Raw genomic sequence first — 26,019 nt, 5'->3', positions numbered from 1 at the left:
TGTTTACAATATTATTGTCATCAGCAACATTATTCATTTTTCTTGATGGTGTTTTTATGAATTAATATAACACTGAAACACAGGGATGGATTTGTGCCTTTCTGGGATGTGGATTCAATTAAAAAAAAAAAAAAAAAAAGATAAAAAGACACAAGGGGAATTACCAATGATGTTTTATTCAGCCATACTGAACCAGTCACCATTGAGTGATGGATTCAATACAGTTTGTGTCCGGATATCAGAGATGAGGACCCCTTTAAACTGAAGGTTATCCCCTTTAACTGAGAAGTCCACCTAAGTCGAAGAACACTGAAATCCCATGAAGGACGCAAAGCAACAAAAACCGAAGGAAACAGACCAGACACTCCACGGACAAATAAAAAGAACTTCAAATTCTCAATGACACAAGCTTTATTGATAGAAGACTCAACACAGCACTGTGTTTCGGCCAAAGGCCTGCTTCAGAAGTCTTTCTGTAGTGAAACCATCCAAGGGTAAATGTGCCAAAAGGCATTGAGAACAAGCGGTCTTATCAGATCACTTTGCACGATAAGTGGATTAACAATACTAGTCTTGCTTAGGACATGAAAACCACAGAGTAATTTTAACAAAGCTGCTTTAGCAAGATGCTCTGATCGGAAGCTGTCCATCACAGTGTGTGAATCAGAAACATCTTGCTATATAGCAATTACTCCGTGGTTTTCATGTCCTGAGCGAGACTAAGTATTGTTAATCCACTTATCATGCAAAGTGATCTGGTAATAAGACCACTTGTTCTCAATGCCTATTGGCACACTTACTCTTGGTTGGTTTCACTCTCCAGAAAAGACTCCTGAAGCAGGCCTTTGGCCGAAACACAGCGCTGTGTATAGTCTTCTATCAATAAAGTTTGTGTCATTGAGAATTTGAAGTTATTTTCATCTGTCCCCAGGGTGCCTGATCTACTTCCCACTGTTTTTGTGGCTTCCCCTTTCACATACATATTTATTCATTCATTCATTTATAATAATTATTTGGGGGGGGGGGGTTCATATATCTCCTCGATATTATATCCCTGAGGTTTGTTTTTTTTAATAGAGTGAGTTTTTCTTAAAGAATTGTACTTTGGTACTCTGTTTTGTGGGTTTTCTTTTTTACAGTCAGAACCATACTGAGTCTCAGATTCACAAGACCTCCTGATACCATGTGGCTGCAGACTGGCTCCATATTTTCAGCATGGATGTAATCTAGCTCTGGTTTATCCCCTCCTCTCCCCCATTACATACTGGGACCTGTACTTTTGATCCCCCCCTGTTGCATTCCCTAATAAAGGCAAAACTACAAGTTCATGTATGTAGTAGGCTAAAACTAGAGATGGATCAAAATACCTGAAAATCTGGAGCCAGTTCACAGCCTAAGCTATGACTGCAGGGAGAAGTGGGCAGGGAGGAAGCAGCAGCAGAAGGTAAGAAATGCTGCTCATCAACTCTCTACCAGCTGGAGGCACTCTCACACAATGATGGAAAAGAGGGCAAAATACTTTGCAGTAGTGGCAGCAGCTTCAGCCCAGCCACAACTCTCGCTCACAGGTGAAAATATTTGGGATAAGCACAAGAGTACTATAAAAAGTATATTGGTTGGGAATCACTGCACTAAAGACATGAAAAGCATAAAGATTCTTATGCTACAGTGTCTTAAACATAAATAAAATACACATCCTGTGGGTTAAAGAATGGGTATTCGTCATATGTGAGGATAACAAGTTTCACCTAGAACTAAAAGAAGCCTACTTTCCTGCATATGCACATCTACAATCCACATATATGAATTTAATCTAAACATAAAGTAAAAAAAAAAAATCATGTAAGATTTAAACCCCCTGGGGATAGGGAATTAGCTACTGTACCTAAATGCAACTTGCCCTGAATTATCACTGGAAAGGTGCGAGCTAAATACTCCTCCTAATACATTCTAAAAATTGTGTGTAGACTGAACACCAAAACAAAAATTTATTAGAGATGTACCCATAGCAGTCTCATAAGCCTTCTTTTTCTTTGTAAAGTAGGCTAAACAATACCCCCCAAGAAGCTTAATTCTCAAGGCAAAGTCCCCCCATTCCTTCTGGTCATCAGTTTACAGAACCACTACATTTCTATTCCTCAAGGCTCCAGCATTAAATTCACATGCTCCTTCCTAAGCTCTCACACAGCATTTCCTTAGACAATGAAGATGGCTCTCCAAACCCACAATGGAAAGCTTCGCTTACCCCCCTGAGAGTAGGTGATTCTTTCATGAAGCAGTCATCTATCAGGTGCTGGGTCTCTATGTTTCTGGCTGGTGCCTCTTTATTACCAATGACAATATCAGCAGGTAGATCTGCCAGTGCCACAGGAGGAGGCTCCACCAGCTGCCAATGTTCTACACTCTCTGTATCTTCATCTCGAGTCTCCATATGTTCAGAGGTGCAGTTGTTATTCACCAGCCCAAGGTTAGACAAGCCATATTTTGCATTAGATTCTTCATCCACTTCTTGCTGAGTAGAGAGGTTCAATGGCAAACTACCAATTAGCTCAGATCCTGCTCCAGTCATGGACAAATTCAACATCTGACCTCTCTCAAGGGTTTCCAGTCCAGACGACAGCATCATGAAGAATGGCTGGTTCTGCAATATTTTACCCTACAATGAAAAACCAAAAGTGCAACAGAATGAAAACATCTTTGGGAGAGATACTGAAAGTGGTGAAAAGATAGGCCAAGTAGGCCCGTGCCTCAGGCCCGAGGGGTTCGGAGGGGGGAGGGGCACCCCGGTGCGCCGATCCCTCTACCACGGTCGGCTCTGCCTGTGGCCTACGTCAGGCTGGTTCTGGTCCAGGGGACCAAAAGCAGAGCCCATGACGTCACCCGGCCCATATCTCTCCGCCCCCGCCCACACATGGTCCGGCATCTCTCCGGCTCCCTCCCCTCCCCCCACCCGGTTACCTTTTTTTTTTCTTTTTCTTTTCATTTATTTTTCAGTAAAATCCTCTTCGCTCCGGCTGCAGCCGCGGCAGCGTGAGTGAAACGCTGCCTGCGTCCTGCACCGAGCCTGCCTTCCCTCTGCTCTGAGAGCCTCTCTGACCCCCCGTCTCTAACAGGAAGTTGCGTCAGAAGGGGGCAGGATGGGTCACTCAGAGGCTCAGAGCAGAGGGAGGTTCCGATGCAGGGCGCAGGCAGCTTTTCACTCACGTTGCCGCGGCTGCAGCCGAGGCGAAGAGGATTGTACTGAAAATGGGGTAAAAAAAAGGTAACCGGGTGGAAAGAGGTGGGTGAAGGAGCGCGGAGGTTACATGAAAACAGGAGACGGGGTGAGCCAATCTAGCCCATTATATGGGCGGAAGCATCCAAAACAATAGCCAAAATTGATTACAAATAAAATACTTCCTATGTGTGGGCCATTCTGTAAAAAGTCTTAAGCTGTTCCACTTCGATAGGTAGTGCCTTAAAAGGTGGAGGAGGACAAAAGGGTTGGGTTGTTTATATTATCGGATAGCTTTTTAATTAATTGCTCCCCATATGTTTGTATTCTATGATATTTATAAACAACTTAAAAATTATTGTAGCTGGTAGAAACACTTGTAAACTCTGTATTTTGTGCTCATTTTTGTACACAATGTTCTGCAGTACAGATGGCTAAATTTCAGTGAGGATATCCTGTTTCTTGATGTGTTCATTTTAACTGTTCAAGCAAACTAATTCTAACTGCGTAGAGCAATATCAATATTAGAAACTCAACCACTCTCTACTTGCTCACAATCCACAGGATGCAGATGAGACCAAGAACTGTTATCATATACATTTATTTAAATATAGCCTCATACGTCCAGGGTACCTTTAAATAGATTTAGGACACCGCTGACTGACATTCATCATTGGCTACCTCCACCTACCCAACACTGCAGAGAAAAACTCTCTGCAGTGTTGGGTAGGTGGAGGTAGCCAATGATGAATGTCAGTCAGCGGTGTCCTAAATCTATTTAAAGGTACCCTGGACGTATGAGGCTATATTTAAATAAATGTATATGATAACAGTTCTTGGTCTCATCTGCATCCTGTGGATTGTGAGCATTTTAACTGTTGCAATCTGCCTTGGGAAGCCTGGTATTGGAATATATTGAAATTAAATGGAAGTAAATTCAAACTCTCCTTTCATTGGGGCACATGAAATCACATTTTTCGTTTGTGGTGTAGAAGTTTACATTTTAGATACACAAATGGCTAATTCTGTTTGGAACATGTTTCAGGTACACAAGGCACACAAGCAAAGCTAAGTAACATAGTAGATGACGGCAGAAAAAGACCTGCACGGTCCATCCAGTCTGCCCAACAAGATAAACTCATATGTGCTACTTTTTGTGTATATCTTACCTTGATTTGTATCTGTCATTTTCAGGGCACAGACCGTATAAGTCTGCCCAGCACTATCCCTGCTTCCCAACCACCGGCTCTGGCACCCAATCTCGGCTAAGCTTCTGAGGATCCATTCCCTCGGAACAGGATTCCTTTATGTTTATCCCACGCATGTTTGAATTCCATTACCGTTTTCCTCTCCACCACCTCCCGTGGGAGAGCATTCCAAGCATCCACCACTCTCTCCGTGAAAAAATACTTCCTGACATTTTTCTTGAGTCTGCCCCCCTTCAATCTCATATCATTCCCTCTAGTTCTACTGCCTTCCCATCTCCGGAAAAGGTTCGTTTGCGGATTAATACCTTTCAGATATTTGAACGTCTGTATCATATCACCCCTGTTTCTCCTTTCCTCCAGGGTATACTTGTTCAGGTCCACAAGTCTCTTCTCATACGTCTTGTAACGCAAATCCCATACCATTCTCGTAGCTTTTCTTTGCACAGCTTTTTACATCCTTAGCAAGACATGATAAACAAATTAAAACAAAAGTTTACAGCAAATGCCCTTAATATGTAATACTTGGTATCAATAATGAACAGTGATGGAATATTCACATAGCACGCAGCCTGAGCCAACAGATTTATTTTCCAGTGAATATAATTAATTTTGTATGAACTTGGCTGCTAATAGTGTGCTGAACTGGGTAATGTTGGAACATTTAGACTTCCTCTGAACAGAACTTCTGCATGAAGGAAGCCCCTACTTCATTATTCAATACATGTCTGTGAAATAGTAGTAATAAAAAAAAAAAAAAATCAAGTGCATTTTTATAATGCATTCCACAAAACAAAAAGGAGCAGGTTCCCACATACAATCTTTTTCTTTTGATGTAGGCACAGGAAAAAAAGATGTTAAATGCTCACAGTTTCAACCTAATGTTTTTTTAAAATTGTACTTATAAATAGTAAGTTTGATTGTTAAGTACCTGATTGTCATAACATGATGGCTGTTTTGGTGGCCCTTTACTAGTTGAAAACATCTCTGCATGAATACAGGGAGTCCCTATTGCCAGCCCTAACAAATGACACAGTGATTTAAAATGTAGAACAAATTAGTACTCTAACCAATGAAACCAATACTTCTTCTGTGTACATCCGCACAAGCCAGCATGTTTGAAAATATAAGTGAGATTAAATAAAAATACTACCCACAAAATGAGGATGCAGCAACTCATAGGTTTGCTTGCTTTGTTTTGAGTGTACTAGATGACAGCTGTGCGGAGAAGAGGAAATACTGTATAGATTAACCTAAGTGGCTTCAACTTTTTGATGCCATCACTTCTGTTTCCTTTAACCTCCTTGAGCCGGAGAGATGCTGGTCCATGTGTGGGCAGAGGCAGAGAGAAGGCAGAGAGATATGGACTGGGTGACGTCATGGGCGCCCTGGACCACAGCGTACTTGGCCTATCCTTTAATCTGACCCTGGTGCTACTAGTTTCAAAAAATTATGGAACCTACTTTTTTATTTCTTTTCAGCAAAATCGGTTCATAGTGTGTTTTACTCCAGTTTGGAGGTGGATAGCTTTCTGTGTTTACACGTTGAAGAAAGTGATTGGAAGAGTTGATCATGAGAACCAGTAAAATCTCCAAGCTGCTGATGCACAAGAAAGGTTTTGGGGGTAGTGGTAAGTGAACTAAATTTCTGATGCTCCCTTCTGCTTCTCTCTCCGCTCTACTGCCTTGCAGTCTGTGTTGCATGGTTTTTGGTTTTATTCCAATGAACATATAATTTCACTTATTTGTGAGCTATTAGATTTTATATGGATAGCATTGGGAGAAATTTCTTACTGAATTGCCCAATATTATCTGTGTGAGGAGGTGAGCGATTATAGTCGTAATGTTCAGCCTCTGCAGGCAATTTATATGTTTAGGTTAAGCGTACTTAATAGTTATAGGTCTAAACTAGATAGATAATGTTACTAGGGTAATTACACTATCTATATGTTTAGTGCCACTACCTGTAGGGATAGGGGCACTGAATGTATTAAATGCTGCAGCTGGCATTTAACTTATTCTGTTCACTACACCGGCTAAAAATTGGGCGTGCTGTTTCTCTTTTAGAGACACCTTTCACCTTCTCTAAGATCCTGTCAGTGTTTCTCCGAGATGCTTATATCTTGTGCTTCTGTAGGGTACATGATGTAAGCATGGTCAAGGAACATAATTTAAGTGGCTTGGCTGAACGTTAAGAATGATAATATAAAATGGTAGGAAACTTCTCATAGTCTGAATGAAAACCTGTCATGCTGGAGTCCTGAAAGAATAGGAGAACTGTTAATTAAAAAAAAAAAGGGCTGTTAACCTAGATTCTGACAATTGTGACGAATCTCTCTTTCTCCTTAAGCCATACTGTTTATTGTTTATTGAACCCCAGATAATCTTATACTTTTCCCATTTCTAAGTATAGGATCAGTATTGTCTCCATCAGGACTATGCTAAGATGGAATTGCATCCAGTGCAACATGTCCCCTAGTGCCCCCTGTACTGCAGCGAAGAAACAGACAATGGATAGAGAACAGTTTTTGTGTCCTGTGTGGCTGCACTACTTGCACAACCCTCACTATGGCCCTGGTTCCCATAGTGTGTGATAGACCTCTATTCAGGAAATCTAGACTGCTCCAACTTGACATTTCGCCCATTAGATTGTAAGCTCTTTTGAGCAGGGACTGTCCTTTTTGTTAAAGGAGGAGTGGCCTAGTGGTTAGGGTGGTGGACTTTGGTCCTGGGGAACTGAGTTCGATTCCCACTTTTCAGGCACAGGCAGCTCCTTGTGACTCTGGGCAAGTCACTTAACCCTCCATTGCCCCATGTAAGCCGCATTGAGCCTGCCATGAGTGGAAAGCGCGGGGTACAAATGTAAACAAAACAAAAACAACTGTACAGTGCTGCGTAACCCTAGTAGTGCTCTAGAAATGTTTAGTAGTAGAAGATAGAGGGAGTGCTTTTTTTCCTTTGAAGGAGGATTACTTGATGGCGACAGTGCCTTGTTTTTTGGGGGGGATGGGGTGCGCCTGTTGAATGGTGTATCTGATTTTCAGGTGAGTGGGTGGAAGTTCACTGAACAAGATAACCAGTTCTTGTATAGTATATCATAGTCTTACCACAACCCTGAATAGACTGACTACCTGTCTATCACCAATTCAAGAATAGGCTAAAGATGACAAACTTTGTCTAAATTTAAGTATTTTTTATTTATTTATTTGTTTGTTTGTTACATTTGTATCCCACATTTTCCCACCTATTTGCAGGCTCAATGTGGCTTACATAGTAAAGTAGAGGTGATTGCCAATACCGGTATGAACAAATACAAAGTGAGGTTATGACAAAGTAATGATCAGGTGTGATAATCACATTGGGGGTCATAAGGGGAAGAGTTGGTTGTGTCCACTACGAACTTTATATTGTTGTGTTGCGGGGTTAAGGCATTTAGGTTGGATCGTTGGGGTATGCCTTTTCGAACAGGTAAGTCTTTATGAGTTTCCGGAAGTTTAGGTGGTCATATGTTGTTTTGACGGCGATTGGTAGTGCATTCCATAGTTGCGTGCTTATATAAGAGAAACTGGATGCATAGGTTGATTTGTATTTAAGTCCTTTGCAGCTTGGGTGGTGGAGATTTAGGTATGTTTGTGTTGATCTTGTTGTGTTTCTGGTTGGTAGGTCTATGAGGTCTGTCATGTATCCCGGGGCATTGCCGTAGATGATTTTATGAACCAGGGTGCAGATTTTGAACGCAATACGTTCTTTGATTGGGGGCCAGTGTAATTTTTCTCGTAGAGGTTTGGCGCTTTCAAATCTTGTTTTTCCGAATATGATCCTGGCTGCTGTGTTTTGAGCAGTTTGGAGTTTCTTTATGAATTGTTCTTTACATCCTGCATAGATTCCATTACAGTAATCTAGATGGCTTAGTACCATGGATTGTACCAAGCTGCGAAATATTTTCCTCGGGAAAAAAAGTTTCACTCGTTTGAGCTTCCACATTGAGTGAAGCATTTTCTTTGTTGTAGCCTTCACTTGGCTTTCTAGTGTGAGATTTCGGTCAATTGTGACTCCGAGGATTTTCAGGTTGTCTGAGACAGGGAGAGTGTAATCTGGGGTGGTTATGTTGGTGGGTTTGATTGTGTTATATTGGGACGAGAGGATGTGACAGTGTGTTTTCTCTGCGGTAAGTTTTAGCTGAAATGCATTCGCCCATGACTTCATGATGTTCAGGCTGAGTTTGATTTCTTTGGTGATTTCTGTTAGATTCTTTTTGTAGGGGATGTACAATGTGACATTGTCGGCGTAAATGAAAGGGTTAAGGCCTTGATTGGATAAGGACTTGGCTAGTGGGGTCATCATTAGGTTGAATAGGAGCGGTGATAGTGGCGATCCTTGAGGTACTCCACAGTCTGCTTTCCATGGTGATGATATGGTCGAATTCGTTTTACTTGATATTTTCTAGTCGTTAGGAAGCCCTTGATCTAGTTAAGTACACTTCCACCAATCCTGAAGTATTCTAGGATGTTTAGTAGTATATTATGGTTCACATATCGAACGCACTAGACATGTCGAATTGTAGGAGAAGTACGCTTTTTCCTGTTGCAGTTTCTTGTTTGAATTTGGCTAAGAGGGTAATTAGTACTGTTTCGGTGCTGTGGTTAGAGCGGAATCCTGATTGTGATTCGTGTAGTATTGTGAATTTGTCTATGTAGTTGGTGAGTTGTTTGGTTACCACACTTTCCATCAGTTTGACTACCAGTGGGATTGAAGCTACTGAGCGGTAGTTGATGATATCGTCTGTTTTTTTTTCTTGGTAGCTTTTGGTATTGGGGTGAGTAGGATATTGCCGTTTTCCTTAGGGAAGAGACCCTGTTGAAGCATGTAGTTTAAGTGGGATGTGAGGTCTACTACCATGAAGCGGTGGGAAGCGGATTTTAATAGGTAACTGGGGCAGGTACTGCTACTACTACTATTTAGCATTTTTATAGCGCTACAAAGCGTACGCAGTGCTGCACAATTTACAGTGAGTCTTAGAGAACATAAGGGACCCACACAAGTATAACAAAACTTGTGTGGGTCCCTTACACAAGCGATCACATACCCAACATCAAAATCCCTTTTGGGAGCTACAGACTCCTCCCTTAAATCACAGGTCAGGAACCTTGGCTATAGCTGGATTTATCACTTATACTGATTCCCAAATCTATACAACCTTCAGGAATTGCCTTCTTGATGTATTTCGAGAGAAATAGCTTAGTTGTTGTTATGTTAACAAGACTTGCCTCTGTCATCTGAAGTATCAAGACTGGATTACTGTAATGCACCGTACATTGGTGTGGTTACAAGGGGTTTGCACCAGCTCCAATTGATTCAGAATGTTGTAGCACAGCTGATAAGAGGTTGTAAGCAACACGATCACATCACACCATTTCTGCGACACTTCACTGAGTATTAGTACAATAAAGGGTTAAAGTTAAAATTCTGTTTCTGATCTTCAAGGCCCTTAAAGGAAATGGGCCACAGTACTTGAGGAACAGGATCTCCCTCTATACACCTCCAAGATCCTGAGATCCCATTACTACTACCACTATTACTGCTACTACAAGAAATTCTGTTCTGGCTATGATTTGGAATTCATTACCTCCACTTTTGTGACGTCAACATTATCTGTTGTTCAGAGAAAATGTGAAAACCTTTTTTTTATTCACAGAGAGGGTTATAGACCCTTCGGTTTTGGATTATAGATTCTCTTGATTCGGAGTATATATGAATTTTTAGTGTTTTTACTTTGGTAGTTATAATTCCCAGACATTGGATCTGGCTTCTTGGGTAGTGTGATCCGCCTCAAACTGAATAGGTGTTTGTCAGACTATAAGTCATGAGATAACATAACATCCACATTTTCACACAGGCCTCTGCTTATGTCTAGGTGCTGTGGACACATAGTAGGGAGGAGTTTTGCCTGTCTTTTTGAATGACGTCACTCCATATTTCCTCTCTTCTCTTTCCGTTCAGTATCTTGGTGTTCCTTTACCCCTTTGTTTTTGTGTAAACTGCTTTGATTGGTCGGCCCTGAAAGGCCATATACCAGGAATCAATAAATATAAATGTACTACTTGCTGTTTCTGTAGTGCTACTAGACATACACAGCGCTGTTCATAAACATGTAAGAGAGAGTCTCTGTTTGACAAAGCTTACAATCTGTTCAAGACAGACTAACAGTGCAAATAAGAGATTTGGAAATTTCATTTATTAGGGAATGATTAAAACATGAGTATTGAACAGGTGAATAAGCTCCTCCCAAGTAGTATCCCTAACAACATCCTGTGACAGAACATTGGGGCACAGATGCACTAAACCTAACAAGCCAGCAACGTGGTTTTCAAAGTAGTTCTATCCGGTTTAGCGAGCAAGTAGTAAAACGAGACATGCACAAAGGAGTTCTCCGAGCCATTTTCCTGTCACAGTAGCAGATAATGAAAACGGAATGCAAAGCTATTATAATGAGCTAATTACCGTTATAATGTGCATGCAAGGCGATACACAGCTGTTTTCTGACCCCATGCACAAAAGCAGTCCCTACCTTTACTGTGGAAAATCTAACGGGAGGTCTGCAGCTCTCATTAATGCCTGTCTGGGGCTGCTGTGAGCTGCAGACCGTCTATTGGTGATGCAAGGAAGCTGATCTTCAATCTAGTAGCTGCTGAGGTGCCCGTTGGAAATCTACCTGGTGCTGGCATTGTAGAGCAGGAAGTTATCTCTTCCAGAAGCACTTGAAGAGAAGGGGATAGGGGAAAATACTGGAATATTTTTGCAACAAGCCTGTCTCTTCAAGAAAGTGATTTCTAATTTTTTTTTAAGGTCAAGATTGAAATAGAATTGTACTCTGACAGAAAACATTTTTTTTTTTCATTTCACTATTGCTGCAGTTCAAAATAAATAGCTTGGAGCTGTAGATATAAGCTAAAGGTTTAGAATTTGTTAAAACAAACCTTTTATAGCATAACAAATATAATCCTACTACTTTAATTACTCCTAATCTCTCTTTACCTATCTTGGACAGTTTAAAACTTCTAGGAGTCACAATTGATCGGCACCTAATACTGGAAACCCAAATAAATCACACCACAAAGAAAATGTTTTATTCAATGTGGAGACTCAAACGAATAAAACCTTATTTTCCCTGTGATGTTTTCCGCAATTTGATACAATCTATGGTATTAAGCCAGATGGACTATTGTAACGGTATCTATGCAGGCTGCAAAGAACATCTACTCAAGAAACTTCAAACTGCACAGAACACTGCAGCAAGACTGATCTTTGGAAAATCTAAATTCAAATCTGCCAAGCCTCTTCGCGAAAAACTGCACTGGCTTCCCGTTAGAGAACGTGTTGCCTTTAAGGTCTGCACCTTAATTCACAGAATTATTTTTGGAGAAGTTCCAGAATATTTGCTTGAATTGGTTGACTTGCCACTCAGAAAGAGATCCAGTTTATCAAGGTCCTACTTAAATTTACATTACCCAGATTGTGGTGGCCTTAAGTACAAATCTACCTATGACTCCAACTTCACATTCATAGGTACACAACTGTGGAATGCTTTACCCAAATCAGTAAAATCTACCCAGAACTACTTAACTTTCAGAAAATTATTGAAGTCTGTCTAGTTCAAGAAAGCTTATTCTACTACTACTTAACATTTCTAAAGCGTTACGCAGCACTATACAATTTAACATAAAAGGACAGTCCCTGCTCAAAGAGCTTACAATCTAAAGGACAAATGTACAGTCAGTCAAGTAGGGGCAGTCAAATTGGGGCAGTCTAGATTTCCTGAAAGGTATAAAGGTTAGGTGCCGAAAGCAACATTGAAGAGGTGGGCTTTGAGCAAGGATTTGAAGATGGTAGGGAGGGGGCTTGGCGTAAGGGCTCAGGAAGCTTATTCCAAGCATAGGGTGAGGCGAGGCAGAATGGGCGGAGCCTGGCGGTGGTGGAGAAGGGTACTGAGAGGAGGGATTTGTCTACAGGTTCAACATAATTCTGATCATCTTCTAGTTTAATCAAGACTCTTGGACACTATCTTTATTATCTTTTACACATTGTTGTTTAAATGATGTTTACTATCTTACTTTTACACTGTTTAATTGTACTTTCTGTACTGTAGCCCTCTTACAGATTCATGTAAGCCACATTGAGCCTGCATCTAGCGGGAAATTGTGGGGTATAAATGTATTAAATAAATAAATTTACTAGAAAAACAGAATTTATTATATCCTTCACACGTGGCTAATGGTTCATTGGTTCCAAAATCTTTTTGCATTCTCTGCTTAAGTTGGCAGTTTAATTTGTAGACATATATAGAAATATCAGCTTGTTTCTGGCTGATATGGTACCTGTCATGGCAGTGTTTTGTCTTCATAGTTCTCCAACCATCAAAAATCCATAAAGAGAGGTTTATTTAAAAAAAAACTTAAACGGAAAAGAAATTTCTTAACAAAATACAAGTGTTTAATTTTGAATTTATAGCTAAACAATTGTTGTTCAGCTCTGATTTTACCAGTTATTCTCATTTCTTTCTGTACTAAACGAATCTTCGTATTGCTGGTGAGAACTTTTTGAATTTCTAACGATCAGAATTTACTTCAGTTTAAACAGGAGAACCATTTGTACGTTGAAAAAAAAGTGTTATAATTTTCGAGTACCTAAAAAATATAGATTTTTTTTTTTTAACAATCACTCTTTTGTATCGATTGCTAGAGTTTGCCGAGGGAATGTGGCTAGTGATTTGGAAGAATTAACACTGCAGAATTAAAGATGCATTAAATTATGATCCCTTGCATAAAGAAAGATAACATTCACAAGTGAAAGCTCCCTGCTCCAGCTGTTCTGTCTCAGCCAATCACAGTGCATGTAGCAGACCAGTGTCTGCTAAACATGCTGTGATTGATAGGCAGACAGGATCAAGGTGAACAAAAAAAGGCTGTAGACGGCTGTTATACGCACAGCTTGTCTGTGTGTATGAAGCCGTCTGTGGCATTGTTATGACCTGGTAGTAGTGAGCCCCTGTGCCCCGACTGAGCACGGCTGAGATGGAGTGAAGCCGTACTCGGTCAGGCAGCCAGACAACCCCCAACTTCACCTGGGAAGCAACCACCGTTCACCGAGAGTTGAGCTCTCAGCTGCAGGTGGCCACCAGGACTTCTGGAACCGACGGGGTTGCACAGCCGCTGACCAGGATGGCAGGAAACAGACACAGTCCAGCACCAGAACTCCGAATAGGCAAGAGTAGTCAAAAATCAGTCCAGGGTCAAGGCAGGCAGCAAACAAGCGAAATCCAAGAAACTAGCCAAAATCCGGTACACAGGAAATCAGGAACAGAAGATAGCTGGCAAACAGCACTCCGACAGCAACTCCTCAGAACAACTGAGGCCGAAGCAAAGAAGGCCTGGAGGCAGTGCTTTAAATAGTGAAGCAATCAGAGCAAACCAAACTCAGGTGAATCCAACATGGCAGCCCCCATAGGAGATCCTCCCAAGACCAGATATGGAGTTCCTTCCTGTTCTCGTTTAGACAAGATGGCTGTCCCCTCCTGAGCTAGCCAAGATGGCTGCTGCTCTTGCTCCAAGCTGGATGACGGCTGCCAGACTTAGGAAACTGAAACAGACCCTTAAGACTGAACCTTGTCCCTTTTGGATGGAGCTGCAGAATGACTTAGCCGGGAGGAACGTCGAACAGGTGAGGGACGTAACAGGCATGTGCAGAGCAGCTACACTTAATACTTGGCTGCTCTGTGCATGCTTATCTGACTGACTGGCTGGAAGGAAATCGCATGCAAATGTGCTAACAGCGAGCAGCTCGTTTGCATGCGATTTCCTTCATGCATGCCCGTTGTTTTCAAAATCGGTAAGCAGCAAATGGGGATTGGTACGGAAGGGCTTTTAGCGTGGAGTTAGTGCATCTAGGCCTGGGTTTTTTTAAGCCTGTAAAACTGCCTTAATTCTTGAAGTGTATTTCTGTAGTTTGGCCAGCAGGTAGTGCAAGTTTATGTTTAAAGCTGTTACAGAGAAAAGACCTGCAGTGATGTGGCCAGTTTTGTTTTTTTAAACTTGTTCTGGGCTCTGATTAGCCTTGGAGCTCAATTTCATTTGGAATGTACTGGCTTTTGCCCCAGCCTTATCCAGGAAGAAAAGAGAGTAGGATCTCTTTGCTCAGGCTGTGTGAACAGTTATATGTCCTGATCTTCCCAGGTACTACTTAGATAGTATACACATGTTTAGTGTTATAATTGATCCATTTTTCAGTTACCTGTTATTGTTCTGCTGATTGCACTTTTTCTGTTTCACTGTTCAATTTTTCAGACAATAAACCTTTAGTTTATTGCCTCCTTGTCTGGACTGATAAATAATCCTGGTGGTTTGTGTGTGGGAACTGTGGGACCACTGGGAGTGTGGCCTCCAGTAACCTAGAAATCACTGAGGATTTTTTGAAGCGGGAGACTCACCCAGAGGCAGTTGTGACCCAGTCAGTGGGGGGAAAGTGCTAGTGTACAGCACAAGCGGCAGGTGCAGACAGACCAGAGCTGTGCTGGGGACAGACTCTCTAAGTGGCTGTGGGTTAGCCCCAGGCGGGTGGCTAGGTGTTTCGTGACACACCCTCTCCAAAGGAAATTGCATGATGTGACAACTGCCAATGAGCCTTCTCTGGAGTAGCCCCCAACTGTGGAAGGCACTCCCAGAAAGGCATCACATAATGCAAGATTATTTCTACTTCAGGAAACAGGTGAAAGTTTGGCTCGTCTCCCATACTTTTAATGGAAGATGCATCTAATTTATCTTGTCACACAGAGACTAACATTAGCTGCACTTTCTGCAACAGGGCTTGCTTTTGACACATTTTACCTTTTATGACTCCATGTTCAATTTTTCTTTGTTAGTCATTCTTATCTTCTATCTAAAATCCTTTTAATCTATCTTATCTGTCCATATGTTCCACCTCTGCTTACTCCCTATGCTATCCATTAAGATGTTTTAATGTGTGTTGATATAGGAAGTAGCATAGTTAATCTGTACTGTTTGGACATTTTTTTTTTTACTGCTCTAATTGCTTATCCCCAGATGGCGCCCAAAGCTGCGCACCCAACTTTGGACATTCTTCCGAGATGAGCTCCGAACCATGAATAATTGAGTGCTAGCAGCCAATTATTGATGTTAATTTGCACTCATTAAAATTTGCGCATGCATCTGGATGTTTATAGTTTATTAAAAGTTGATATACTTCTATTAGCTAACTAGCAGATCACAGCGGTGAACACTCTGCTGTGAAGCACAGTGCCTAACTCCCATGGTGCATATATCAAAAGGGGACATGGCCATTGGTATGTTGGGGCATTCTGAAAAGTTGCATACAGAATTACAGACTACTGCCAAACTGCACCTAACTTGGGCGCCAGCATTTATACCAGGTTTCATTAGGCACCCCAAAATTAGGTGTGGAATCCTTACTAAATGCTATTCTGTATAACACGTGTCCCCTGGAGTGGAGGAGTAGCCTAGTGGTTAGTGCAGTGGTCTTTGATCCTGGGGAACTGAGTTTGATTCCCACTGCAGCTCCTTGTGACTCTGGGCAAGTCACTTAAGCCTCCATTGCCCCTGGTACAAAATAAGTACCTGAATATATGTAAACCACTTTGAATGTAGTTGCAAAAACCTCAGAAAGGCTGTATATTTATTTATTTAGTGCATTTTTACCCCACCTTTTCCCACAGAATGCGGGTTCAAAGTGGCATTACATTACTCAGTAGGTAATTTCTTGTTTCTGGGCTTGCATTTCTGGGGGATAATTTGATCAAGTCCCATTTCCCTTTCCCCCTTCCCTTTATAGAATAGTGCTTAGTGCTGAATTTTTTTCAGTTCATACATTTTGGCAGCGTTTATTGAATTCCCTCCTTATTGCCTATGTCCAGGTTATTTTTGCTGTATCACCTTGAATGAATATTTTTCAAAAAGGCAGTAAATAATTCCTAATGAATATTTGCTATCTCATGGGAATGTGTGGTTGTTCTGCAGATGACGAGTTGGTAGTGAACCCCAAGGTATTTCCTCACATTAAACTGGGAGACATTGTGGAGATCGCACATCCCAGTGATGAATACAGGTGAGTTCTGCAGTGAGGGGGACAAAAGCTCTTTCCCTCCTCCCCTACCTTAGTTGTGTTCAGAAGGTGATCTTTCCTGTCACACTGGCCTTATGTAGGGGACAGAGGGTGGAAGCCAGCAGTACAGGCTTTGGGGGAGGAAGAGAGCTCTACCTTTGTCTTTCAAAACTCCTTATCTTCTGTCCCTGTTCTCTTACCAGTTGGCCAGGGTCACAGATAATAAGTAGTGTTGGAGCTGATATTCAAAAGATTTGTCCAGGGGACTTCCAAGGTTACTTGGATGAGTAATATCTTTTTAAAAAATTCCCCCATCAATCCACCCAATGGAATGCATACATTTTTTTCATCCAGTGAGTTGGCAGAACAAATGTATACAGTTGATGAAGGGAGGGGGAAAAAGGTTTGTTGGGGGTGTTATTAAAAGCTCACTGGTGAATCCTGCTATTTGCTGCTGTCTGGAAAACTTCTTGGGTTAAGTCTGGCTGCAGGAATAGTCATCCCAAAGTTTAGCGGGTAAGTTTATCTTGTGAACTTTGACTGGTTAGCTGGTTAAAGTTATCCAGATAGATGGATGTTAGAATGGCACTAGCAGAACGCAGCAAGGCCTATCTTCATGTGCCTGAGTTATGCTGAGAGCCACAGGCTACTTTTTCCCCCAACCTGTGTTATGTGCATGATTTCTTCACTGCCTCTGTGCAAAGAGAACATTTAAGGAAGTATTCCCATACCAAACCCCACAAAGTTCTTGGTTGGCTGTTGCAGCTTTTTATGGTATGTGTGGTAGAGAAGCCAAAGATCCTCATGCTGATTTAATCAGCTGTTTCCCTTGTCTTCCAGCCCTCTGCTTCTACAGGTGAAGTCATTGAAAGAAGATTTGCAGAAAGGTATGAACTGTGTCTGTCTGTCTGTCTTCCCTCCCCCATCCCATTCTCTCTGTCACAATCTCTTCACTGAGATTTAAATTAAAAGCTTTAATGTCATGACAAGTTAGTATATATTTTCAAAGTAATGCATTAGAAAAAGGAAGGGATTAGAAGAAAGAATTGTTTTTATTTATTTATGCATTTTTGTATCCCACTATTATCCAAAAACAAGTTTGGTTCAAAGTGTCTTACAGTTTACATGATGAAGTTGCACTATTTGGCTTACAGTTTACATTTGATGGAGTTACAATCATGCTTTGCAGTGTGGGGACCTCATCTTTATTTCGTGTGGTTATTTGGGGTTTATGAGGAGGTAGATTAGACGGGAGATGGCATCAGTTGCTTTTGTTATGTTTTGGAGTTATTTTCATTTCATTTGTTTTGCAGGGTCAGTTTGAGGAGGAAAGGTGAGGTGGTTTCTGTGGTTAGTTGTAGAATTTTTTGAAGAGATGGGTTTTCATTTCTTTCCTGAAATGGAGGTGGTTTGAGATACTTCTTATTTCTTTTGGTATTGAGTTCCACCATTTGGAACCCAGGTAACTAAATCCTGTGTAGATGGTTTTGTAGGTAGTGTTTCTGCAGTTGGGTAGTTGTAAAAGTAGGTAATTTCTTGTTTCTGGGCTTGCATTTCTGGGGGATAATTCAATCAAGTCCAGCATGTATTTGGGTGCCATACCAAATAGTATTTTGAAGATTAGGGTGCACGCTTTGAAAAGTAGTCTTGCCGTAATTGGTAGCCAGTGTAGTTTTTCAAGTAATGGGGTTGTTCTCTCGTATTTTGACTTCTTGAAGATCAGTCTTGCTGTTGTGTTTTGGACTGTTTGTAGAGATTTTAGTATGTTTTCCTTGCATCTTATCTATGCTGCATTTCAATAGTCCAGTTGTAATAATATCGTTGATTAGACTAATATCCTGAATGATTGTTTTGGGAAGTAGTCTCTTATCCTCCTTAGTTTCCATAATGTTTTGAAACATTTTGATGTGATTGCTGATACCTGATCTTCCAGTGTTAGATGTTTGTCAAGGATGATTCCTAGTATTTTTAGTTTTGTTTCAATTTGGTATGTCTGTTGGTTGATTTTGAAGTTTTGGTAAGATGTGGGGTTGTATGGGCTGGATAGGACCAGGAATTTGTTTTTATGTCCAGTTTGAGTTGTTGCCCATTTTTCCACGAGGTCCAGACCTTTTTTGATTTTGTTCGTTATGTTTGAGATATTGTTGTGAAAAGGTATGTAGATGGTGACGTTGTGTGCATATATGAATGGATTGAACCCCATTAGTTCCAGTTTTTTGCCGAGTGGTGTCATCATTATGTTGAACAGTGTTGGTGATATTGGCAATCCCTGTGGTACCCCGCATTCAGAGATCCATGGGTAGATAATTGGTTAGCCATTTTTTTTTTTTTTTTTTTTTTTTACAGTATGGGATCTGGTCCTTAGGAAGCCATTGAACTATGTTGCCACTGCCCTGCTGATTCCCATGTTGTCGAGCAGTGTCATTAGTGTGGTGTGGTCTACTAGGTCAAACGCACTTGACATATCAAATTGTAGCAGTAATACGTTTTGTCCTTGGCTTATTATATTTCTAAGTTTCATTAGCAGGTCTGAGTGCTATATTGTGGTTTGAAGGGAGTTATTGAGAACTGAGAATTTTGTCAGGTATTCTGTTAGTTGTTGTGTTACAAGCCCCTCCATCGTTTTGGTCAGTAGTGGTATTGATTCCACTGGTCTGTAATTTGTGATGTCACTGATTTTGCTAGGTGCATTTTTGGGGATGGGTGTGAGCACTATGTCACCTTTGTTTTTTGGGAGTTGGGAATTGGCCTATCTCCAACATGTATGTGATGTGTTTGGTGAAGTACTCAGTGAACCAGTTCGGTGGGGTTTTCATCGTATAGTTGGGGCAATTGTCAAGTAAGCAGTATGCCGGCATATATTTTGACAGTAATGATTTTATTGTGTTTAGCTGGGGTGGTGTGAACGTGGTCCATATTCTGTCTGCTGCAGTGTAGTTGTCGTTTGTTTTGCATTTTTGTAGCTAGTCTGTGATGGCTTGTTTGTGATTTCGTGAGGTTTAATCTTGTGTTTGATATTTTGGTTTTGAAATGTTGTGCGAGCTCATCCACAGTTGGTGGTATTTCAGTTGTCACCAGTACAATCTGGGTTTTCAGTAATTTGTTCATGAGTTCGAATGTTTTTTTTTTCGTGTAGGTCTGTTTGGGTTTCATATATGTTCTGTAGTGTTCTACTTTCTCTTTCTTTATGCTGTTTGTATATGTTCTTATCGCTTTTCTCCGTATGGCTTTGTTTGTATCTGTTTTGGTTTTGGCCCATTCCTTTCAAGTTTTTTGCAGGATTTTTTCATGTTTAATAGGTTGTCATTAAACCATGGATGGTTTTTTTTTGTTTGTTTTTAATGGTGCTATTTTGGTTTTTGTTTTTTAGTGGTTCTATTTTGTTTAGTGTGTTTTTGCTTGCTTACTTCATCCCGGTTTCTCAAGAAGTGTATATCTTCAGGTGATAGGTTGCTGTGTTCACTTGTTATTTTCCAGAAAGTATTAGTGTCCACTTTCCCTGTGGTTGTGACTGTTTGTGTAGTTCTAGGTTCTCTTTTTTTGACCATGGTACGTCTTCCCATTTGTGGTTTGTTAGCATTTGATTGTTTTGTGTAGACAGTCTGTGGGCTATTATGTCCAGTAGATGTCCTTTTGTGTGCGATGACCCACCTTGTGCTGTTTTGATATTCCATTGGTTTAAGAAGTTCATTAGGGCTCTGGTGTTTGTGTCGCTTTGTTTTTCTAGGTGTATGTTCAGGTCTCCTATTAGTAGGACATTTGAGTGATTGGTGCAGATGTTTGATATGAAGTCCATGAAGTTGTTTTGAGCGATTGTCCAGCTTCCTGGTGATGGTAGGATAGTATGTTTCATAATTGATCAGTTAGTGTTTTGTCAGTGGCTTTGCAAGCCATAATTTCGAGTGCTGTGGTTGCATGTTTAGCAACTGGTTCTATTGTGAAAGTGGATTTGTATATTATTGCTATGTCTCCTCCACTGGAGGTCTAGTATTGCAGGGTCATCTTCAAGATGTAACCATGTTTCTGTTATGAGCAGTAGTCTTAGTTGTTCTGTGTCTATCCAGTCTCTTAGTAGTGTTGTTTTGTTTACTGCCGATCTTGCGTTTATGTAGCCTTTTGGTATCTGGGCGTACCTGTCATATTTATTGTTGGTATTCATAGTTTGTAGTTGTCTGTGTGATATGTTTGTTTTGATGTTGCAGTTTTGTTGGGTGTTTGTTTGGTTTCATATTGCAGATTGTTTGGCCTCTGTGTTGCTGTTTAGGATATGGTTAGGCTTTTCCATTTGTTGGATTGAGTGTCCTCACCTTGCGATGCGTATTTTGTTCCATTCTGTGGGAGTTGTTGCTGATATTCTTAATATCCATTCTATTATGGTGTAGTAGAAGGCCCATGCCTTTATGTTGGCCATTTTGTGGATTGCTTATGGCTCAGAAGTGTGTACGTTGATTTTGAGTGTGTTTAGGCTTTGTGGTGTTTATGTTAGTGGTTCATGGCAGCAGTTGTGTTTTGTGGTTGCTCACTTTTGTTGTTGTGGTGGTCATTTTGTGGTTGCTAATGTTTGCAGATCCTTAAGATATTCACTGGCATCTCTGGAATTTACTTTGCTGTGATCAAGTTATAGCATCAAGATGTATTTGCTGCCATTTTTTTCAGCTAAGATACAAATGTAGAATCTGAGGCTGATCCATGGCTTTTTGGATGATACCGGGAGTCTTTGCGATATGGGAGACTCATGCTTGCCCACTCAACTCCACTTTGGTCACAATGATGTAATGCTAAAAATGTTTGTAATGTTTCTGGGCTGGTGGAAGAATACAACACATTCTGCTGGCGTACTCTGGAGTAACTTTAGAACAGTGGTTCTTAACCCTATCCTTGGGACACACCAAGCCAGTCAGGTTTTCAGGATACTTACAATGAAAATGCATGAGATAGATTTGCATACAATGGAGGCAGTGCATGCAGATTTATCTCTTGTATATTCATTGTGGCTATCTTGAAAACCAGACTGGCTTGGTGTGTGCCCCAATGTGACAGAACAGAGGGTTTTCTAAGTCTGTAAAACTGCCTTAATTATTTCCTGAAGTGTGTTTCTTCTAGTGGCCAGCAGGTAGTGCATGTTTTATGTTAAAGCTGTTATAGAAAAGTGAATGCTCCCTCTTTAGTTTCACTCAGTGAGGAAGTGATCTACAGTACTGTGAGCAGTATACTTTTAGTTCTGGGCTCTGATTGGCCCAGGAGCTTAATTTCATTTGGATTTTACTGGCTTTTTCCCCAGTCTTAGCCTTGGAGAAGAGAGAGACAGATCTCTTTACTGAGGCCCTATGATCAGTTATCTTTGATAATCTGTGAGCAGCATATTTCCTGATCTCCCCAGGTACTTTTTTAGAAAGTAAACAAATGTTTAGCTAGTATTATAATTGATCCATATTTCAGTTACCTGTTATTGTTTGCTGATAGCACTTTTTCTGTTCATTCTAATTTTTTAAGGCAGTTAACAATTTTCAGTTTGACTCTGCCTGTCTGGACTGGTAAGAATCCTGGTGGTTTGTGTATTGGGTCTGTGAGTGCTTTCTGGGAACAGTGGGACCACTGGGAGTGTGACTTCCAGTAGCCTAGGAATCACTGGGGATAATTTGAGAGCGGGAGACTCGTCCAGTGGCAGTTGTGATCCAGTTGGTGGAAAGAGGGTGCTAATGTAAAGCACAAATGGCAGATGCAGGCAGACCTGAGCTGTGCTGGGGATAGACCTTCTAAGTGGTCGCAGGGTAACACCAGGCAGGTGGCTAAGCATTTTGTGACTCCCGAGGACTGCATTGAGAACCCCTGCTTTGGAAGGATGATGAATGCAAAGATCAGCCTCTCAGTGGAGATGATGAAATGTAAAAATAGTAACAGAGTTCAGGAAAGCCTGAGCCACACACTGAAGGGAAATCTAGAGATCAGCTAGGGTCCCCTTTATCATTTTTGTCCTTCTCTGTACCTTCTCTAATTCTACTATATCTTTTTTGAGATGTGGTGACCAGAACTGCACTATAAAAAGCAGCGGTCCCAGCACAAATGTCAGATTTAAAACAAATTGAAGAAAATTAGTTTTTTTTCCACTGAAAGTACAATTAAAGCTGTGGAGTTTGTTCCTGGTAAAAGCAGTTCACATAGCTCTAGTCAAATTCCTGGAAGTCCATAAGCTGTTAGCCATACAGACTTGGGAAAAGTCACTGCTCATCTCTTGGAGTGGGCAACAAGGAATGGATCTACTCTTCCTGGACTGACCACTATAAGAGGTGTCATGCGGGGCACGATGAACATTTAGGCCAAATACATTATGTACAGATTTAACAAATAAATAGAACGAATCTTCCATTGGTCATGACCTTTTGAGCTATCTATTTCCTTTTCATTTATTTTAGAAACTATCAGTGTGGACCAGAGTGTGGCACAGGTCTTCCGGCTCCGACCATACCATGATGTTCATGTTAATGTGGTTGACCCAAAGGTGAGTTCTGTATTCATTCCTGGGAATTTAGCAGTCACCATGAATAAAGCCTGGCAACCCATGAGTCATCTCTCACTCCAGTGACCTGTTAGATCCATGCTTCTAGAGGAAGGACCCTACTGTATATTGCAGGCCAAGATTCAGGACATGGCTTGTGTTTTAGAAATGATTTGGTTTTTCCTGCTTTTAATCAAAATCCTGGAATTTAGGGGTAGAGTAGGTAGTGAATCCATCCCTGAGGTTTGAATTCTCTTGTAGTGATTTAAAGGTAATGCAAACCTTAGATTCCATACAGATCATTGCCTCCTGTTTTCTAGGTGTGGCTCTCACTTTCTCTCTGCTGGGTGCTCTCTTCCTTTTTTGCTGTATAGGACTTTTCTTAATCTGGGGCTGATGCAGAAAGCTACTGTGGGCTACTGCACACCTTTAACAAGCAGTTTACCTGCTCGTTAATAGCCACTGTATGCTGAAAGGGCTTCTGCACTGCCGCAGCAGAAATGACTGCACAGTGTATTAAAATACATGCTAAGTAGCTGATTTAAGCTACCCTGCAGCATGCAGAGCTATGCAGTGCTGTCTACTGCAGGGACTCGATGCCAGAAATCTACTACTAGGTCTGAGGCTGGCATAGAGCTCCCCCAGGGCCAGCATTTACTCCATCTCCTTCAACTCTACCCCATTCCAGCACCCCCCCCCCCATCACTCGACCCCTTTCCCTCCCACCCACCCAAACAAGCTGTTTCTGTATTGTCTAGTGGAACCCCTCTCGTCTGCCTGCACAGAATAAACCAAAAAAAAAGAAGAAGTACTTGCTGTCTACTTGCACCTAATCCCCCTGACCCTCAACTCCCCACCCGATCCGGTACCTCTTGGGGCAAGAGTGATAGCCACTCGCTTTTGCCTCAGGCTGCCTTATATGGCAGACCCAGCCCCCGCCCATTGCATCCCAGAATGTACCAAGCAGGGCAGGGCCCTGTCATTTTGAAAATGATGGTACCTGAGGCGAGCGAGTGAGCATCGCTCTTGCCCATCAGGAGGGGTGGAGTTGGGAGGGGTGGAGGTCGAGGGGAGGGGTGGGAGTGTGCCTCTAGGTACTAGGGAAACAGTTTGGGGGGGGTTCACAGGAGCCATTTTTTAAAAAACTATCTGGCCAGGAGTGTGGAAGGGAACGGGGTCGAGTGATTTTGAGGTCGGAACAGGCAAAATCCTGCAGTTTTTGTTTTTTTTTAATGTTATTTTTTTTTTTCTGGAAGAAGTCAATAAACAGACAAGTAAACAATACAATGTCTCTTTTTGTAACTTACTAAACAGTTCCAATACCTAACTTATCCTCTTTCCAATCCCATTACCCCCACATAGGATATATTATTAGTAAAGAATCGGAGTGAACATAAGCCAGATTATACAACTGAGTAGGCAATATATAACATCCTATATAATAAAATGCACCTCCAACATTCTGAAGCCGAGAAAGTGAAGCCTTCAAGCCTTGAAGCATTCCTGCAACGTTCCGGAACTATGTGTCGTCAATTGAGGAGATGGAGCCTTACAAGAGCGCTCGAGTGCTTCAAGGCTTGAAGGCTTCACTTTCTCACACACACACACTCACTCACTCTCTCTCTCTTACATACACTCTCTCACACACAGACTCACACACACACTCTGTCTCTTTTTCATTCTCCCTCACATACACACTCCATCTCTCACCCACACACTCTCTCTCAAACATACACACTCCGAGGAAAGGGGGGCATGGAACATGCTGGGGAGGAGAGGGAGGGGGCATGGAACTCGGAGGGAGGAGAGGAGAGGGAGGGAGGGGGGCTTGCACCTCAGATGGAAGGGGGGCCTGGAACTCGGAGAAGAGGAAGGGAAGGAGGGGGTCATAGAACTCGGAGCCCCACACATAACACTGTCTCACTCACACTCTCTCTCTCTCTCTCACACACACACACTGTCACTCTCACACACACACACTGTCTCACACACTCTGTCTCTGACACAAACACACAAACACTCTGTCTATCTCTCACTCACTCTCTCTCTCTCTCACACACACTCCATCTCTCACGCACACTTTCTCTCTCACTCACACACACACTCTCTCTCTCTCATACACACTCCGAGGAAAACCTTGCTAGCGCCCGTTTCATTTGTGTCAGAAATGGGCCTGTTTTACTAGTAAGTTACATAAAATTTAGTACCAATATCTTCACCTCCGAAACAACCCCACCAGGAGTTATACGCCCCCCCCCCCATCCCACTAAGTAGGTACCTGAATTGCAGCCTGAAATTTATTCAAAACCTGACTGCGTGCCATGGGAAAAATTGAATATCTTTTTTTTTTTTTTTTGCCCTTCCTGTCAGTGCCTGAGCCAGTCGCCACTCTGGAAATGTGACATTCATCAATGTGCTTCCCATTACTTCCGTGATTTTAATGTGCCAGTAGTTTGCATAATCATCGATTGCTCCTTTTTTTCTTTTTTTTTTTCTTTTTTTTTGCAGTATTTTGTAGTACAGCTGTAGGTCTACTGCAAGGCTTGCTACATCTGCCCCTCTTAGTTTTTCTTTATGCTAGTCTGCTCCCTATCCTGGGTGTCCCTCATTCTGTGCTGGCCAGTTCTCTCCTACAGTGACCTGCAGTTTCTTTCTGTCGTTTTTCTCCTCAATCTTGCCTTATTGAGAGATGTGTTGTAATGAGTTGATGATGAAATTTACTGTTAATACAACAAAAGGATTAATTCTTCCTTTGTCTGTTGCAGGCCCTTTAGTAGTAATATTCAGGTGCTGTTTAGGAATTTTCTTCATCATTCTAAAGTACCTTAAAAACTGAGGCCCCGATGCTCAGAAGCAAATGCGGGCGCTAGAGCCCATTAGTCCCGGACTGGTGCTGCATTTGCTAGCGCCCAATGCTCAGAGCCGACAAACGTGTGAACCAATGAACTCGCCAGCTATGAGAGCAATGAGCAT

General features: G+C 41.6%; 2 protein-coding genes across 2 annotated transcripts in view; one reads left to right on the top strand and one right to left on the bottom strand.

Annotated features, from left to right (window-relative positions):
- Positions 1-2,681, bottom strand: part of PRR14L (proline rich 14 like) — a 76,175-nt gene extending 73,494 nt beyond the window's left edge. The window contains exon 1 of the mRNA XM_030219906.1: positions 2,246-2,681. Within this exon, the coding sequence (XP_030075766.1) occupies positions 2,246-2,626 (381 nt within the window). The 5' untranslated portion in view covers positions 2,627-2,681. The remainder of the gene's footprint in view (positions 1-2,245) is intronic.
- Positions 2,682-3,255: 574 nt separating this feature from the next.
- DEPDC5 (DEP domain containing 5) overlaps positions 3,256-26,019 on the top strand; it is a 133,438-nt gene continuing 110,674 nt past the window's right edge. Inside the window, 5 exon segments of the mRNA XM_030219198.1 lie at positions 3,256-3,323; positions 5,901-6,049; positions 16,466-16,553; positions 17,391-17,437; positions 22,964-23,049. Of these exon segments, the coding sequence (XP_030075058.1) occupies positions 5,992-6,049; positions 16,466-16,553; positions 17,391-17,437; positions 22,964-23,049 (279 nt within the window). The 5' untranslated portion in view covers positions 3,256-3,323; positions 5,901-5,991.

Source organism: Microcaecilia unicolor, chromosome 11 (assembly GCF_901765095.1).
Source record: "Microcaecilia unicolor chromosome 11, aMicUni1.1, whole genome shotgun sequence".
Classification (NCBI taxonomy): Eukaryota; Metazoa; Chordata; class Amphibia; order Gymnophiona; family Siphonopidae; genus Microcaecilia; species Microcaecilia unicolor.
The sequence above is the reverse complement of the archived record's forward strand: the minus strand, read 5'-3'. Positions and strand labels throughout refer to the sequence as shown.